Here is an 18,553-nt window from a genome sequence, read left to right as displayed (position 1 = left end):
AAAATTTTGAAGCGACATAAAAGCAGAGTCCATTTTTTGCTTTTTCGGTATAATTGCATCATTTGGCAAGTGGTAGTTATTTCAAGCCCTTGGATGTCTCTCTGTACACCACACAGAGGCTCAGAGAGACATGAAAGGGAAGATTTCATAAGATAGGAGAAAGATTGAGAGGGGAGAAAAGGGAGAAAAGGGAAATATCACAGATAATAGATGGACAATCGGAATTCTGAAGTGGGTCAGCATGTGATTCAGAGATTTGATGTATTGGACAAATGTCAGGTGAACACCATGAACATGGATTTAACTGTTTCAAACACTGTATTTAATAGAGATTCAGGATTCAGGATTCACTCATCCGTTGAATATTTGGAGGCTGATAAGATCTGGAGGTTTAAAATTACTAAAATTGTCTGTCAAAGTTTATTAAAATTGCATGAATGTAAGCATCACTTATTAATATAATAAGAATTTCCATGTAGGTTTAAAATGCATATTCAAAGTGTGAAATCAAACCTGCAGTTTCATATTGATTTCGGTAAACACAAGGCGGACAAAACAAACTTTCCCTTTCGGTACACCTATCGCCTGGCGATGGCACGATGGGATGCACTGCACTGTCACCTAGTTTCCATGGTAACCTGTTGCTATGGAAACAGGCCCTGGAACAGACTCAGGAGTCGGGTGGTGGAGATTTTGTTGCAAGAGAGGCTGAGGGAGGTGAGGTTAGAGAAGCAAAAAATAAATAAAAAAATGTATTAATTCGGGGAGAGGAGAGAGAAAACAAAATGGATAGAAAGTAGAAAGTGGTGTGGCTCAAACACGAATATTATCCAAGCATCAACACAACTCACCAGCCACCAGAACTACAAGGCACAATTCACTGTAACCTACATCCCGTCTGACCAGGGCTGGTTTACTCCTGGGATTTTTTGGGATAGTAAACCTGATTCCACATTGGAGAAAAGGAGGAAGCCGCCTCATTTACATTCATCTCACTCGTCTGTTGGCCGTGAACGGCAAACATTATATAATCACTGTGATGGATGATGGCTGCCACTACAGCCAAACACAGAGTTACACTCTTTCTCTCTGTCTCTGTTCGACTGCTCTTATCTTCTGAGGACCAATCTTTATTTTGCGATTCAGGAGAGGACATTTTTATATAAGATATACGTGTGTAGAGGGTCTAGGTGAGACTAAGTTTACGTATTGGCTAAGTGTTCATGTTATGCATGTAGTGTTGATGATTTATGGTCAACAGAGGGGGAAAAAAACGAGGCCTTATAAGATAAAAACATGAATGTGACTGCACGTGTGTCAATTCACTGCAGGAGGTTATATGAATCACCTTTTCAAGATAACGGCCATTGGCCATGTAACAAACACACAAACAGACTCAATTACAAATAATATGAGCAAAGAGAGGGAAGTGGTAAAAGGCTTAATTTGTTTGTTACTAAGAAAATAACAAGGCAGCAGCGCTCGCTGTCGGTAGGTAAATACAAGACTAACACAAACATTTGCAGATGTCCAGATAAAAGGCAGTTTCCTAGAAATGACAGACCGACCAGCCTTTGGACTACATTTGATTACCCCGTAACGTCTTCCTGCACACTCACCACCCCCTCCTCATTTCCATCTAGCTCTCTAATCTCTCCCTGGCTGAAGTTGGACTGCAGCCTGCTGGGTTTGTCTATTTAACTGCTGTCACATGGAGAGCCTTGGAGCATGTTGTGTACTACAGTCAGTGACAGACAATATGGGCAGCAACTGGCAGGGAGCACCATAGGACAGATGGATGGACACACACACACACACACACACACACACACACACACACACACACACACACACACACACACACACACACACACACACACACACACACACACACACACACACACACACACACACACACACTTATTCACGCAATACCTCTGACTAACTGCAGCATGGAGTTCAGTCGAACCTTTTACATTATGGCTGCAACACAAACACAAGTGTGTGGAATGTAATTAAAGCTGAAAGCAAAGATGTGCAAACAGGAAATTAGTTATTAACTTCATACACAAAGATAATTTGAATACAGTTACTTATTGAGTTCATGTGTGTATGTGGTTTCCCTATGAGCACTGAACCACATGAAGGGTTGTGGTTTGATGGCATTTTGGCAAATCCGAATCAAGTACTGAATCTGAATTAATTTAATTATCTTGGTTAACACTACAGTATTTAGTGGTAGCTTAATTAATGTTACAACCTGTAGAAACAAAAGAAGATTTACAAGTGGGTTATGTGCAGGATTTATCTTGTTTGGGATCAGTTACTTTAACTGGCAAAGACAGGGATTTAAAATTACATTGAGATAAGGGGTTAAATGAAGGATGATTTTTAGCATAAGAACGTAACAGTATTTTGCCAACTAGGAACCAGATCTAAAATGAAACAGACTAGCTTAAGAACATGAGTACAAATATACCCCACAGATAACCTATTTACAGTTTGGTTTTGTTATTTGCTTTTATACTTTACGATGAAATGTTTCAGTCCCAGAACAGAAATAAACAGGTAGCAAAAAGGAGAGATGAGCAGAGAGATCATCTAAATCGTCAAACCAAGATGAGGCAAACCGTGCTCTGCTGTTGCCTCCGGCATTACTGTTTCTGTGGACGACTGGATAAAAGGTTTGCATTGAATTCAGTCTGACGAAACTGAAGGAGGCGATTTAATTAACTGATTGGGAGTATTACATAACTCCACTTCTGTCCAATGAAACATACAAATACCCCCTAAAAAATCTTGAGTGATACTGAAAGTATCTGTTTGTAGCAAACTGACATCTTTCCATCCACCTGTTTGGTCACGTGTAATCTTATTTAGATGATCTGTGTTCGTGATGTGATAGCAGTGTGATTTCAAATACGTATCTGCATCTACAGTCAATAGTGGCTAATTATCTTGATAAAAAATGTTGTCTTTATTAACTTGTGGCAAGGCCATAAAGCTAATGTAATTGTATGAGGTTCAAATGTAAGTCTGCCATCTGCAAAAGGGAGACACTCTGAACATGAAATAACTTTTCGAGTTAATGAGGCCTTGCAATATAATAAAGTAATTTAAAATGTGCAATTTACCGCTTAATATCCAAGTCCAAGGCAAAAAATATTTTTGTTCCCTAGATCTGCTAAAGCTATTTATACCAGAGGAAAGCAGACATTAGGGCATTTCTTTGGACTTCATTTACATATTTTTTCATCGCTTCACTATATTTTTTCAAATATACAATATTGTGTCTGCCAAAAAGCCTGTAGACAGCTGCTTGCAGCTACTGTGTTGCGGATGAAGTCACTGTCGCATGGTCACGCTTCTTCCAGGATGAGTGGTGTATGTTAAATAAAAGTATAATTATCTAGAGGTTGTCAAGAAGCAGTAAAGTGTGACGCCACGCTGCCTTACGCAAAGAACATTTTTCAGAGCAAAAGAAATGCAAAGAAATCCATCTAGAAATCCTGAGCTGTGACACTGCTGGACACAGGCTGATATCTGTGTTGTCTCTGTGCAGAAACATGCATGATGTTTTGATGCATGTCCATTCAAGTAGGTGTATGCATGAGTGTGCTTGTCTGTAGCACCAGCGGCCAGCTGTTCAACAGTGGGATCCCTAGACATCTGGCAGAACACACTGGCTTTGAGTGTAAAGGATGCCTAGCATAAAACAATGATGAGATGGATGGGAGAAAGAGAGGAAAGAGGAGGAGATAAGATTAAAGACAAAGGGTGGTGGCCGAGGGCTCTAAAGATGATGTGTTTAGTTTCATAAAATGAGATGAAAAATATCAGAGAATGAGTAATAGAGAGAGGAGGAATGAAGTTGAAAATATAGTCATTAAGTATTTGGTGAGATAAACCAGGTGGTGCACCTAAATGAGTTGACACACCATCATCATGAACCTCCTAATCCTTGTGGGTCAGGGTTAAGGTTAAATTATTGAGGCCAGGGGATCAGAAAGACTTCTGTCTACACATTCCAGTGATAAAAATACATAAAAACTTCCTGTCTGGCCTAGATATAGCAAAAGTAACACAAATGATTAATGCCAGCGGAGTATTTTCATATGTCTTAAAACATATCTCAAGGGGTTTGAAAGATGCAGGCATTGGACTAGGCAGGGAGTGACAACATGCCATCAAGTTGCATTATTGGATGTTTAGGAATCAGCTGTTTGGGACCCATATTAGGGATTAAAATCAGGAGATCTTGGCCTCTGCTGACCGTTTTGACAATTGTTAACATTTGAGCAAAATCAAATTCAAAATTTACTCCCCCTCCACAACCACACAAAAACTACTGGAAGTTATTTAAAGGGTGTGTTGATATTTAGAGCATTAAAGATGCAATATATGATATTGTGGGAATTTCTATTGCTTCTCAACGGCTGTCAACATGGCAACGGCTGAGACGGCGGCTCGCAACAAACAGAGCTCGGTTGGGGCAGTTTTATCAGCGTTTTACCGGAGCAGCAGAGTTGTTAGCAGTGGGGCATTCTCACATGCATGAACATGCACTAAAAGCAAGCACGGCCAGCCAGTCAATGTCAAGAAATCAAGGAGAAGCTCTGATAACAACACACACAGAGTGAGAGTGACTTAATTCTCGGCTCAGTTAGACATTATTCCACTATATCTTCACGAAGCAAATAGTTGTTTGTTGCTTTATTAATGCTCTGAATCCAGTATATCGCACCTTTAATATAGCACCTACCCTCCGGATCCCCCTATAAACAGTGTCAGCTCTGTCAGCTCTGTCAACACTGATAGCTGCGTGCTACCGGCACAGCAGTCTACATGTTAAGAGCCATATGGACGCAGTAGGTGTGTTCTGGATTTTGAATTTAACACCTTTAACTCTGTTGAGAAAAACAACACACTAAAACGGACTAAATTAATTTTTTGACAAATACATATGAAACCAGGGGTAGATCTGAGAGCTCAGAGCCTGCAGGAGCTTTTGCCAATGTCTCTTCAAAGCGGTGCCTAAGAGAACTCAGCAGCTGACAATTGGTGAGTTACATGATCTGTTTGTACCTGTAGGAAACAAGTCTATTTCTGGCGAAAGGGTCAAGCCTCAGGAGTCCAAATCAGCGATCTCTGCCCGCTTCAACCACTCCTTTAAGCAGCCAATATCTGTTACATTAGTTGTCTGCTCTGGTCAATTAGCTCAAAAATGAGGAGGTCATTTTGGTCACTTGAGATAGAACCAGCATAATGTTGTGTGGACCTCAGCCAGTAGAAAATAAATCTGTTTCTTAGCAGTCTTCTGTGTGTGTCCGCTGTGGGACTGGAGGACAGCCAGATAGAAGATCACAAGGATGAGCCACTGACCCGAGCCAGCCTTCAGTGGACAGTGAAAGGTTCGGGGAGAGGAGAGAGAGGAAAAATAGAAGGCAGCAGAGGAAAGAAAACGACCCAACTGCAGGCTTGATTGACTTGCTGTTTGGAGAAAGGCCGTTTTCACAGTTGACTGGGTCCTATCTATCCAGAAACTCACACACACACACCGATGCGCAGACGCACAAACAAACATTTTCGTTCTCTCATACATGCACAATGATGCCTCTGGTATATCTGATTCCCCAGATATCCAAACACACATGCAATGTAAAGAAAAAACAGGTCTGTGGTCGATCCCGTTATGTCAGACCGATGTTTTCATCCACATTGCCCATACCATCAATCAATACAATCCATTATCTTTAACCGCTTATCCTGGTCAGGGTCGCAGGGTGTCTGGAGCCGATCCCAGCTGACATTAAGTTGAAGGCAGGGTACATCCTGGACAGGTCGCCAGACTATCGCAGGGCCCATACCATCAACTCTGGAGTAATAGCTCTCTAATGAACATAAGCCTGTATGTTTGCATGATTCCTTCATCTTTTCAATATAAAGACAGTACGCATTCTCCATAATGTGTCAGTAGAAACAAACATAATCATGACGGGGTGTTGACTTGAAACAACGCAAAACAAACCCAACCTCCTAAACTCTCCTCAATAGGAATTATAACTTTCAACGGGAGAACGAAACAGTGAACGCAGAGCATGTCAGTCGAGCCTCCTTTTCCTCCTCTCCCTCCTCTCTGACTATGAAAGGCCTTAATGAGAGAAAAGTGTCTGTATCGATTCTCCTGCATTCTAACACTGTATGATCGAAGAACAAAAGAGAAAAGATACGGATGGAGGCAGAGAGGGGGAGAGAAGGAGTGCATCCTATCGAAGAAAATCCAGACACTGCTACCAACTGAGGAATTGCGCACATTGTATAAATAATACAAAGGTTTTGTTTAATTGCCTGGCTGTAATATGGAAACAGAGATGTAAGTAGACTTGTGTATGGTTCTTTGTGATGGCACTCATTTGTGCACGTTAACTGTATGTATGCCACTGTTTTGAATACTTAAACTCAGGAGTGATAATAAAGGAATGATATTAAAAGGGCCAAACAAAGAAACAGAGATGCATTTCTTTGTAACAACTAGGATAATCTTATCGTCTGGCTTGCCCTATTTCTTTCCATTTTACCAGTCTATGAAACTAAAGGCAGGACCAACCATCAACAATCTACTGGACTGCATGATAACAGCAGCTATAGCGGGTTGGACGAAATAACAAGAACAGCCTAAAATGTAGAACAATAGCACTACAGTACTTAGCAGCTTTAGGAAGGTGATAAAGCTAGCCAGGCTCTGTCCAGAGGAAATCTGAGTACCAGCACCTCTAATAAACACATTCTCCTGTTTATTTAATACTTATAAAAACTGAAGTGTAAAAACAACAGATTGCCAGGCAACCAGTGAAGACACCAGGAAAATACTGGTCACTGCCACGTATTTTGATCAGAGAAATTGAAAAAGATAGCTGATGGATAAATATAGTGGTTGTAAAAAGGCAAACTTAAACAAAAAGAAAAAAGGGACTAAGTTTTAACAACATTGATAATGTCTTAAAATAGGTGGTAACCATGTATACTTTTACATAATTAATAGTCTTAAATAACATCCAGCTTAAAATCATTTCAAAAGAGCACATTTAGGAAATGACGTGAGGTGTTAATGAAGGGGTACTTGAACTCATCTGACAGTGATGTGGAGGTAGGTTTGACAGAAAAGATTGGGAACTACTTCAGTATACAGACTGACTAACAATGATATGGTATAATAAGCCCAGGAGTATAAAAACATCCCAGCATGTTCAGTCACTCACACACTTCTGGGAGATTTGCGTGGTCTACTTACCTTCTTCAAGGAGAGTACTTCACTTCATTTTACAGTGGCATACAAGGATTTTTCACACATTTACTATAATGCGGATTTCCCCTTCCCTACCAGGTTGTGCTTATCTTGTGTCACCTGGATTAACAAACAAATGCACAGTAAAGTATAAGAAAGATAAAATGAAAAGATAAATTGACAGTAAAATCCCTATAATACACCCGGGTAATAATCTATTTTCAATTGTAAGGGTCCACAGTTCTCCTGAGCTACACCTTCCCTCATTATCCTGCCCTCTATCTCTTCTCCTGTCCCTTGTCTCTAGTCTTCATCATCCCTCTCTTCCTATATTCTCTTATTCCAATTAATGTTCTTCCTCCTTTAGGCATCTGTTGTTTCCATAGGAACAGTGCTCTGTAGTCGATACCGGTTGTCTAGGCAACGGTGAGCTAGGAAGGACATTCTGTGTGTGTGTGTGTGTGTGTGTGTGTGTGTTTGAATGTGTGTGCACATGTCACATGTTTACTTGGACTGGCTCCATGCAGTGGTGCAGGTTAGTTCTGTATTCTGTGTTTTCTTTACATGTTTTGTGTTAAAAAATATAGTTAATTTCATATTTTAGTAAAATAATACCTTTCGTTTCATGTAAAATATATATTCAGCCAGCCTGCTCTCCCATTTTCCTCACTTTTTTCTTCAATTCTACCACAGTGTGTTGTTGGTGTCTAATTCTCCTACTCTTTTTACATTCGCTCTCAGTATTGTGCACATATGTACCATCATATTCTAAAGGGCAGTTCTTATGGATTAAAATCTATTTCCAGAGCACAGATTTTATTGTACAGTATGTCTCGTGAAAAGAAGGAAATAATCTTGCAACACAATGATTCCCAAAGTACCAATCAGCAACATCATAAATAATAACCAATGCCGTGTGTGTGGGTGTCTCAATGCATCAAGTAAGTATTAATGCAGGAGATCTGTGCATTCAAGCACGCAGTCACATTTATGAGATTTAGAAGATTTACAGATGCATCCGCCAACCCATGTCAGCACATAAGACGACACGTAATATTCATGCAGACTGTGAACTTAAAAAAGTATTTGTGTGCGAGTGTGAGAGAGTGAGAGGGAGGGAGAGCGTGTGTGTAAAACGGAACAGAGGGATTGCGTCTGGCTCCGGGGGGCTTCCCTATTCACAGCTGGGACGAACCTTAACGCTGGATTAAGAAAAGTATCCACAGACAGAAAGAGGAAGCAAGAGGTGAAAAGTACAGAGGGGGCATTGGATTAAACTGGGACAGAAGACAAGAGGGAATATGTAGAAAATCTGTACAAATGGAGGGAAGAAAATGAGAATAAAATTAAACCCAGCTTAATGGTTGAACTACTTAAATTTGAAGGTACTACTTGAAGAACTGTGATATTATACACTTACAATAGCATATGCTAAATATGTATATCATATATTGCATGTATGTGTTTTTTAAAGATAGTGTCAGTGTTTGTTTGTGCGTGTGGGGCAGGCCATCTGCCAATGTGAGTGCCGAGTGTGTGTGTGGCTGAGCATGTGCAGAGAATTATGCCTGAGCTGTGTGAAAATAACTGGAGAGCCAGGAGGCCTCAGCTCACCAGTCCATCTCCCCACACACATCCACGCAAACACATACAACACATCCACAAATAATCACATGTAAGGAAACATAAAGATGCAGATTTGTGATTATACATGAACACACACAGACATTTTGTAAAGCCACACACAAGCATGTGGGAGACAAGCAGCACAAGAATGCACTTAAACAAAAAAGTTGCTCTGCCAGCATACACAAATGCACTTGAACACCCCGTCTTACATCCTCACATCTATACACATGTGCAACAATAATTGCAATCACCCATGCTCCCTCTTCCTCTTGGTGCTCCACTGCTCTACTTTTCCTCTGCGGGAGCTGGAGAGGACAGGGCTAGCACCCTCACGCAAACACACACACACACACACTTCAAAGGTGGTATGTACCCGAAATATTGCAGACATACTCACAAAAGCATTCATGCACGGCAATAAACACACACACACCTAGAAAGCAGCGGGTACAGTCAGGTCCATAAATATTTGGACATTGACACAATTTTCATCATTTTGGCTCTGTACACAACCACAATGGATTTGAAATGAAACAATCAAGATGGCCTTTGAGTGCAGACTTTCAGCTTCAATCTGAGGGTATTTAAATCCAAATCAGGTGAACGGTGTAGCAATTACAAGACATTTTATACGTGGTCCCTCCCTTTTGAAGGGACTAAAAGTAATTTTATTAAAAAATTATGAAAATTGTGTCAATGTCCAAATATTTATGGACCTGACTGTATATAAACTCAAGCGTACAAACACACATACTCAAATTTGCATTTAGGTGATGCACACACATAATCATAAAAATAAAATAACAGCATGTATATGTGGGCAAAAAAATATTTGGAAAGAAAAGGTTCACACAAACACACAAACAGTAATGTAAAGAATATACTTCAGCTTCTATGGACATAATCAGGTTTTTTACGTTTACTGAAGCACTAATTCCATCGTTTTGGCTGCTGGGACTAATAACTTCATCCTTCCTAAACGTATATCTACCTACAGAATCCAAATAAATCTTAATCCAAAAAGCTGGGCATGCGCTGCATGATTTGAGCCTGTTTCTGACCTGTTTTTTGAGCCACACAACTAACTTTGGAGTCGGACTGAATTTCAGCTTCGTCTGGTGTTGTGTGCCATGCAGCACACAAGGGGAACCAATCATGGACCGATCAACTGCTCCCGACTGGTCGTCAGATGTTCTGATGAATATATGACATGGCAGAAATTTTGGTCGGCTATCTTAGTCTCTTGCACAGTTGAAGCATAGCCACTAAAGGCAAACAGAGCTTCTGAAAGTGTGTTGGCAACACAACAAGTCATGTGGACGAAATATACAACCTAACACCCTATGTTTTACTGTAGACAATTTTAGTGGCAATGCTACCCCTGCAAATTCATGATCAGAGGACCTGTCAAAAGCTAAGAAAGTGGAGTTCAATATTTACGTGTATGCATGATATCTTAAATGGGCAAAATCTCCTAAATCCAGATTGTACTGAATCTATGTTAATAATGTCAGGTTTAACGTTAAACCTACAAATTGCACTTAATTTTCCATTCTCTATTCAAGCTTCACATTTTACAAGAAGATGGAATGGGGTGAGGCAGAAAAGGGAGAGTGTGAAAAGAGGAAGAGAGACAATAAAGTGGATGGGTGTAATCCACTTTATCCTGGAACAAAAGGTTCAAACGGCAATGAAAACATGCCGACATCAACACACACACACACACACACACACACACACACACACACACACACACACACACACACACACACACACACACACACACACACACACACACACACACACACACACACACACACACACACAATGTGTGAGACTGTTATGCCATGTGTGTGAGTCAGTCATCCAAGCTTCCCGGTAACGGAGCATGGGAGAACTCTCCACAGCAGCAACCAGGGAGGACCACTCAATGTCAATGAGTGTTTCTCATTTTCTGCATTAAACCAGCTTACAGTGATGTCATGACATGAGCCTCCCAACATGATGGGTACGTGGGTACACAGTGCTTCCAATACATTAGACCATTGGAGGTGGGATACCTTAGGATTGTGGGGTTGATTGATTTATTTCCAACTCCTCGCACACTGAGACTGAACTTTGCTCAAATGCTGTTTGGCTCAAATGTGGCAGAAACACAAAATACAAACCTTTCATTTAATTCAGAGAATATATCATATATCAATTAAAGGGATCAAAAAGACATGTGAATTGAATCAGCAAATATCTCACTTTGTATATTCTCTTATCTCTGTTTTCAACACTTGCACTGCTTTTAAGTAAAAAACCTCAAAAGGAGGACATGTTTCTCTCACAACTGCCAACTGGGACAGCAAAACAAAAAAATAAATTTGACTGAGAGAAAATTAAAGCAAACAACATTGACTAGAGAGGAATTTACAGCAAGGTGTCATGGAGGGAAAGCCTGTAAAAACGTCAAAGGGCTCAGATACAACACAGCAGTTAACGTTATGGAACATCAGTGACCGAATGGCACCTGGTGAGACAAAGGAGCACTCCAACCAGGGAGCACTCCACAGAGCTGACGTTCTCCTGGCACTTAAGCTCCCTCAACAACAGAGAGCAGACAGAGTGAGTACGCATTTGTTGACCACAATCTATTTGTCACGAAAGACACGATCAAATGGCCATTATCATCGGACAAACATCTGATAATGTTTGAATGCAGTTTGACGATGACCTAGACGGCATCCTAGAAGCTGCTTCAGCAGATCAAATTCAGAAAAAGATTGACTCATTCTCAACCATAATGTACAATCTAGCTAAGGAGCAATTTGGCCTACTGGAGCAGAGAGGTCAGCCCGAGCCATCGCTTCCACCAAACGGAGAAAAGGAGATTTGCGCCTGAGAGACGAAATAGAGACGCTCAATAAGCTTTTTAAAATAAGCTCTACGGTCAGAAAAGAAGTAATCAATGACTTCAGTATATCCAAAAGGCAAGTGCAGTTTGTTGAAAACCCATACAGCTTCACCACGACTTCAACCCACCAACAAAAATCTGGCTCTCCATCCAGTTTAAAGCCAGGGGTAAAGAGAAATTCCTGCGGGATGCACACAGTAACAATTGAAGGCATGAGGGACTAAGAGCCAGAAAGATTGTTCACAAACCTAGAAAACAATCAACTGAGCCGATTGTGAAGGAGCCAATGTGTTGAGCTGTGGGAGGAGGGATGCGAAGAGGCCCACGAGAGAAAAGCCTTGAAGTACAGGTTCAATTTTCAACTTTGATTAAAGAAGTCCTGAATTGAATCAGAACTGATCTAACAGAGCAGGCCACCATTGGCAGTCATAATTTGGAGTGTGCAGGATACACATTTCCTGCCACCAAACTAACACTTTTTGTCTTAACAAAACAATTCTCTTCACAAATTCTTTTATTTCTCAGTTTTAAAGTTTTTCCTTCAGCTGTTGCACACAACGACAACTTGGCTTTAATTCAAAATCTCTCACTAATATACTGACACCATGCATAATTACCAAACTTGTAAACGTGGCTAAAATTCTAGACCTTGCAATATCAACAATATCCACTTCAGTGAGCTTAAGCAAAAACAACAGACACCAGGGACACTGCTCTATAGCTGACACTTGATGTTTATTGAAGGTGAAAAAAAGAGAAAATCTTCCCGTTCATCAAAAAAGTATCATGTTAAACCACTGATTTATATTTACTTCCTTAAACAGAACTGAAAAAACATTTTAAGATAACTAGCCCTTACCTCTTTGAACAAGCCCAAGGACTAATCTTAACCTCTTTGAACAAGACTAAAGGTTTGCAATTAAAAGTGTTAGTCTGAAATGATATCCAATAAAAAGAGTCTCCATAGCAACAGTAAAAGTGATTCACAGAGCATGTCAGGCTGTGAAATAAATTTCACACCTCACTGCTCCACGGCCTCTACTGTGAGATTTTGTTTGTGTGTGTGTGTGTGTGTGTGTGTGTGTGTGTGTGTGTGTGTGTGTGTGTGTGTGTGTGTGTGTGTGTGTGTGTGTGTGTGTGTGTGTGTGTGTGTGTGTGTGTGTGTGTGCATGTTTGTAACAAAAATAAAACTGTACTTGTTGGTACACCTATTGTTCTATGATTCTATATACAGTATGCTTGTCCTTGACAGGCACCAGCGATGACAGTTTTGTAGTTCTGCATATTCTAGTGCATTTGATGTTTCTTCTGTGACTTTGAGCCGTGTTATCTACATGTCTTTGCACGGTTTGTTTTAAGGCTGATTGTTTGGTAGTTTAGATTGTTGATTGTCACTTATATATTTCTTTGCTTTTTAACTAAACTCTATTTTGTTAGGAAACACTCTCAGGGCATATTTTAGAATATAGTGTTCTCCACTCTTTTCCCTCCCCTCCCTCTTTCTCTTTCTACCTCTCCCTTGCTACCTTCTTCCCATCGGTCTCACACTGGTGCACTGCTCATTAGCTTTCTGTCGGTCTCCCTTTTTTCCACTTATTTTTCTTTTTCTCCTGTGCTGTCATTCAGATTCACCCTTTCCTTAATCTCCTCCTTCACTCTCCTTTCTCGTGTGTGAATTCAGCAAAAGATTATTCAGAAGTGATTTTCCTGCTTCTTCCGTTTCTGTCTTTCCTTCTCACCATTCTCTCTCTTCCTCATCTCCCTCCATCTTTCCCCTTTCTTTTTGTTTCATTAAGTAAGAATGTTTTTTGCAAGAAGGATCTGAACCCGCCTCCTACATTTCTGCATAACGCACACATTTAGTCGTGACTGCTTAACCGTATGTGCTATAGTGGGAGAGCAAAAAAAAAAACACCAGCGCAGAGAGCTATCGACTTCTCTGTGATAACACACTCACCCCGGTATTTGCACACACATCAAGATGAACAACACTCGCAGTGCAGCAGAAAGTGAACATGAACACAACCACAAATTACCATCTCCACACAGCCCTGAGCTTAGAGCAGGTGAGAGAAACATAAGTGGAAATGAGGGGAAAACGGAGTGAGAGGTATACGCGAGAAGAAGAGATGGTGTGAAGGGAAGCAGGTGATGATGACTGAGAAGGAACTTGAATCCGTAATGGCTTTCAAACGGGGCTGCTTCGTGAGTTCAGCGTTACTTCTTTTGAATGGATGTCAAATCCTCCCATCTGTGCTCCAAACACACTCACTGATCCTTCTTTAATACTTCCTTCTGTTAGAGGAAAACACCCAGGACACTGTCTCCTTCTTTGTGCATGCATGTGTGTGTGTGTGTGTGTCTGTCTGTGCTATAGTCAGACTTTATCCTTCAAATCTTGGCCCATATAGAGCACAGTGTATGCCTTTGTTTACTCCTTGAGAGTCCGGCTTGTCCCTGGTTAAGCTCACAGCATTAAATCATGAGTTGATTTCGGGTGATCAAAAGATCCTTTAAATACTTCAGTATCATAACATTTTTTCAGGCCTTATCTTCTCCCAGGGATGCCTGACATAAATGCATGCAATGCATCATGCCAATCCTTATTTGGAAGGGACCTTAAAATAAAGGAATTGGCATGATGCATTGCACACCACCAGACAAACATAACGTTCAAATTAACTCCAACTAGCACATCATTTGAGCTTCTACTGACTACAAAGCACAGAATTGTGAAGCACTAAAATGTTCAGACATTTTAATGGGTGGAAATGCCCATTTATAGAACTGCATGAAATAATACAAACAGCAAAGAAGGGAGGACACGCATAATGGTGTGGAATGGCTAGTTTGACAAATTATTACTATTACTGCTAGCTCCTTCAGTTTACGCCAACAACTCTGCTGGCACCTTTTTTGCTTCAGCACATGAGTGAATTTTGCCAGGTGAGATCCTAACTGAACGTTTTTCTAATAGCAAGCAGGGGGCGACTTCTCTGGTTCAATTGTACAGAAGCCTATAAGAAAATGACACATTTTCTCACTTCTCGTTTGTGCTTAGACCCACCTTCTTGTGCCACTTCCTGTTGCTAAAAGCATAGATAGTGACGGCCAAAAACCAAGATGGCAAATGCAAAAAACCAAGATGACAATGGCTGAAATGTGGAACCCAAAGCTCCAAACCGGAGTCCACAAACCAATGGGTGACGTCCTTGTGACAACGTCCACTTCCTATATACAGTCTACGGCACTAATAAACTTCATCACTTAATCCCAAATCCAAATCATCAACACAAACTTTATGCCGGAAACCTAATAACTGCAACATTCGCAGTGGAATATTTGACTGAAAAGCACCACATTGTTTTCATTAATGTATATTTTAAAAATATCAGGAAAAAAGGCCTGTATTTTTTCTTTCGTTTAGATTTGCATTAACATTGGTTGCACTTAGTCCTCTCTCCGTGCCTGCATTAAGATGATTCACACAATCTGACCTCCCACTGATGCATTTACTGTAATTATATATTCCGTCTGTGTATTGAGCCTACACTACACCTGTAATTACAAACTAAACTTTGAATTACAACTCATTTAGCAGTGCTCCAAATGTAGCAGCGAGTAGATCATGAGTAATTATTTCGCATTCAGAGCTCGTGAGTCACCTACTTCAGTTGATAGCAGTGTTCTCTAGTTTTAGTGTGTCAAGGTCAAGCATGGCTAATGGCCAAAACATTGTCATTGTCACATTGACACAGCAGTAGTTAGTGCTGCAGCCAGCAGCTGAAAGGCACTGGACGTCATGTAAATCAACTGATGGGCTAAGGAGATGGAGTGGGATTGTAGAGTGCCACTATTACCGATTTCACTGTCAGGGAGAAGTAATTTACAGATAAACTCTTACTGCAGCAGAGCGTTCAAATCATCATAGGGGAGTAAAGACACTTGTAGTTTGTACAATACTGACTGGTGAAAGGACAATCAAATAAACAGAATATATTCTAAGTAGCCGCTTTCCTCAAGAAAATAAGTTCCAGTCTTCAAAAAGAAAAACATCTTCCAACTCTTGTAGCATAGAGGTTAAACAGCCTATGGGAGTTGCTGAATCTGACTTGATCGGAGCTAAACATTTGTTTTTTTAACCAGATTTTCCTTTATATCGTTTAGAAGAACTACTGTATGTCTATATGGTCCCATCCATCCTAACCAAATCACAGGCATGAATATGGGAGAGGCATGATTGAAATGCAGGCCTATATGTTAAATATGTTTTGTTGGTTTCTTTTAATTGATTAAGAATAAAACAAATGTATAAAACTTTGTTGTTATTTTATCCAAGTGCTAATTTATTCTCCAACACAGCTGAACTGTAAGTCGCAACTTTTAGCATTGAACCCTATTGAGTAATCTTAGCTGAAAAGCTGATCTACTTACATTACTTTGATAATGCCATGTGAAGTTTGGCATCATTGTTTCAGTGTGTAAACACGATGACATAGAACAAAACAGAAATATGAGAGCGCTTTTGCTAAATTGACTGAATATTGGCAATGATTTCCAATAAAACTTTTAATATTCAACCCTTGTCAGGATTCACAGAACTTTAACAATACCTCTGTGAGTGCTTGGTGAATGAAAACAGCAGCTTGAGGGGACACCTCCCAAGGCGTCTTCTCTTCCACCATGATGGCGTCCAGCGTGGCCTTCTCTATGATGACATCAAAGGACGCGTCGGGAAAGGTGAGCTGGCGCACGTCCATCTCATGCCAGGTCATACCCGGGCAGTCACTGTACCTGGCACTCATCGTACTGATGCACACAGAGGAGTAGTCTATGTTGGTGATGGAGTGGTAGCCGGCACTATACATGTCCCCGCTCATGCTGCTGTTTCCACAACCTGAAGGAAAAGAAATAAGAGAGAAGGAAAAGTAAACCTGAGACATGTCTTCCGTGGGAAGAGGTGAGGAAACAGGAGAGGAAGAACAGAGTGAGGGAGACTGACACCAATATGTCTCTGATGACTCAAATCCCCAATATGTTTATAGTTCATGATGGTGCGATCAATATAGTAACAACATATGATTAAACAGCAAGTTCCCATCAAAGGCCATTTTTGACTGGGACCACCTCCTGTGATTGATGAGACACAAACACACACACAGTCTCTATTTGTTCATACTGCCGTTCAATCAAGGGCAGCAAGCAGAGATGGAAACTTCCCACTCCAGAGGACCATATGGGCGCTCATATAAAGTACATTTCGGGGGTGGAGCAGCCTATTCTGATATGACCTCAGACTGCCCGAAATCTCTCACAGGCAACAAGGTTTAAACTTGTAGCTCGTCACCTGGTGACGGATGGATGAAAGCCAAAGAGGGAGATGAAAGAGGACAAAAGAAGCGTGAAGATTGCCTCTCGTGTAGCAACGCAGGATGAAAATAATCTACTGAATGCTGCATCTCACCCTTCGGATCAGATGACGCATAGATTGTGTAGACGGAGGAGGAGTAGGAGGAGGAGGAGGAGTGGGTGGAGAAGACAGGCAAAGGAAAAAAGGGGAAGGATGAAGTAGGAGGAGGACATGGAGGAGACATTCACTCTATGTTGATGCACGTATTCAGTTTCAGTAAAGGTGAGGATCATGTTTGTTAGCCTCGAAATGCTCATGTTATCTTGTACTTGTGAAAGTCTGTGTACAACTGTGTTTAAGGGTATCCGCCTGGGATGGATGCAGAGTGTGATGGGAGGAGGTGGAGCTGTGACTTCCGGCAGCACGTTGGCACCGACAGCTCTGTTGCAAACGTGTGGCTGGCGCTTGTTATCACCTAAATGCTTTGACTAATTACCAGCCTCAAAAAGCAACACATGTGTGTATGTGTGTGTGTGTGTGTGTGTGTGTGTGTGTGTGTGTGTGTGTGTGTGTGTGTGTGTGTGTGTGTGTGTGTGTGTGTGTGTGTGTGTGTGTGGAAATGTAAGACGGATTCAGTTAGCAGCCTCACACACTAGACAACACATTTAAGTCTGTGTATGCAGTATGGAGAAACCTTACATGTATGTTGTACTCTCGTGATAACAGGTATATGAATATCACACGTACAGACATGCATGAATAGATGAAAGGCAGCAGACAGGAACTATGGAAACAGAACTAAAAGTGACAAGGAGAGAAGCGACACCAGCAACAGATGAATTAAAACAACGTACAGCAAGACAAGCCGGTGCCAAATACAATCAACAAGTGTTTGAGTGCGTTAGCTTTTTATGCACGCAAATTCGTCTGTGTGTTTGTGTGTTTGTGCGTTTTCCAGACATCAGAGTGCCAGGGGTCCCGTGATGGCTATCCCTGGACATTGGCTTCAAAACAAGGGGGAAAATGTTTCAGCACTGCTCGTCACACTCAAATCTGGCTTTCTTTATGGATGGCTGGAAAATGACAGAATGTCTCTGGGTTGAATTACACAAACTCAACAGGTTATTTTTAGGGAACCTTAATCTTACTTTACGTGTGCCAAAAACAAGCAACAGCTTTGGAAAATACGTTTTATGTTGAGGAGTGGAAGGCTGACAAATGTGACATGATTTGTAAGCACACTGAAGATTCTTTTCATCTCACAAAGGCTCAGAAACACCATAAAAAGTGATGGATTCATCCTCAATGGAAACAAGGACAATCATTGACAAATTCAGAGTTGTGAGGTGATGAGGGTCTGTGGCCCCGTCTCATGCCAGGGTTTGAATCC

The 18,553-nt window shown here is 41.0% G+C and overlaps 1 protein-coding gene across 1 annotated transcript in view; it reads right to left on the bottom strand.

The window, feature by feature from the left end:
* The window catches only part of ece2a (endothelin converting enzyme 2a), a 65,065-nt gene that overhangs the window by 15,397 nt on the left and 31,115 nt on the right, over positions 1-18,553 (bottom strand). Inside the window, exon 3 of the mRNA XM_054596455.1 lies at positions 16,427-16,710. Coding sequence (XP_054452430.1) covers positions 16,427-16,710 — 284 coding nt within the window. The remainder of the gene's footprint in view (positions 1-16,426; positions 16,711-18,553) is intronic.

This window comes from Anoplopoma fimbria, chromosome 3 (genome assembly GCF_027596085.1).
Source record: "Anoplopoma fimbria isolate UVic2021 breed Golden Eagle Sablefish chromosome 3, Afim_UVic_2022, whole genome shotgun sequence".
Classification (NCBI taxonomy): Eukaryota; Metazoa; Chordata; class Actinopteri; order Perciformes; family Anoplopomatidae; genus Anoplopoma; species Anoplopoma fimbria.
Note: the sequence above shows the minus strand (reverse complement) of the source record. Positions and strands in the feature narration are given on the sequence as shown.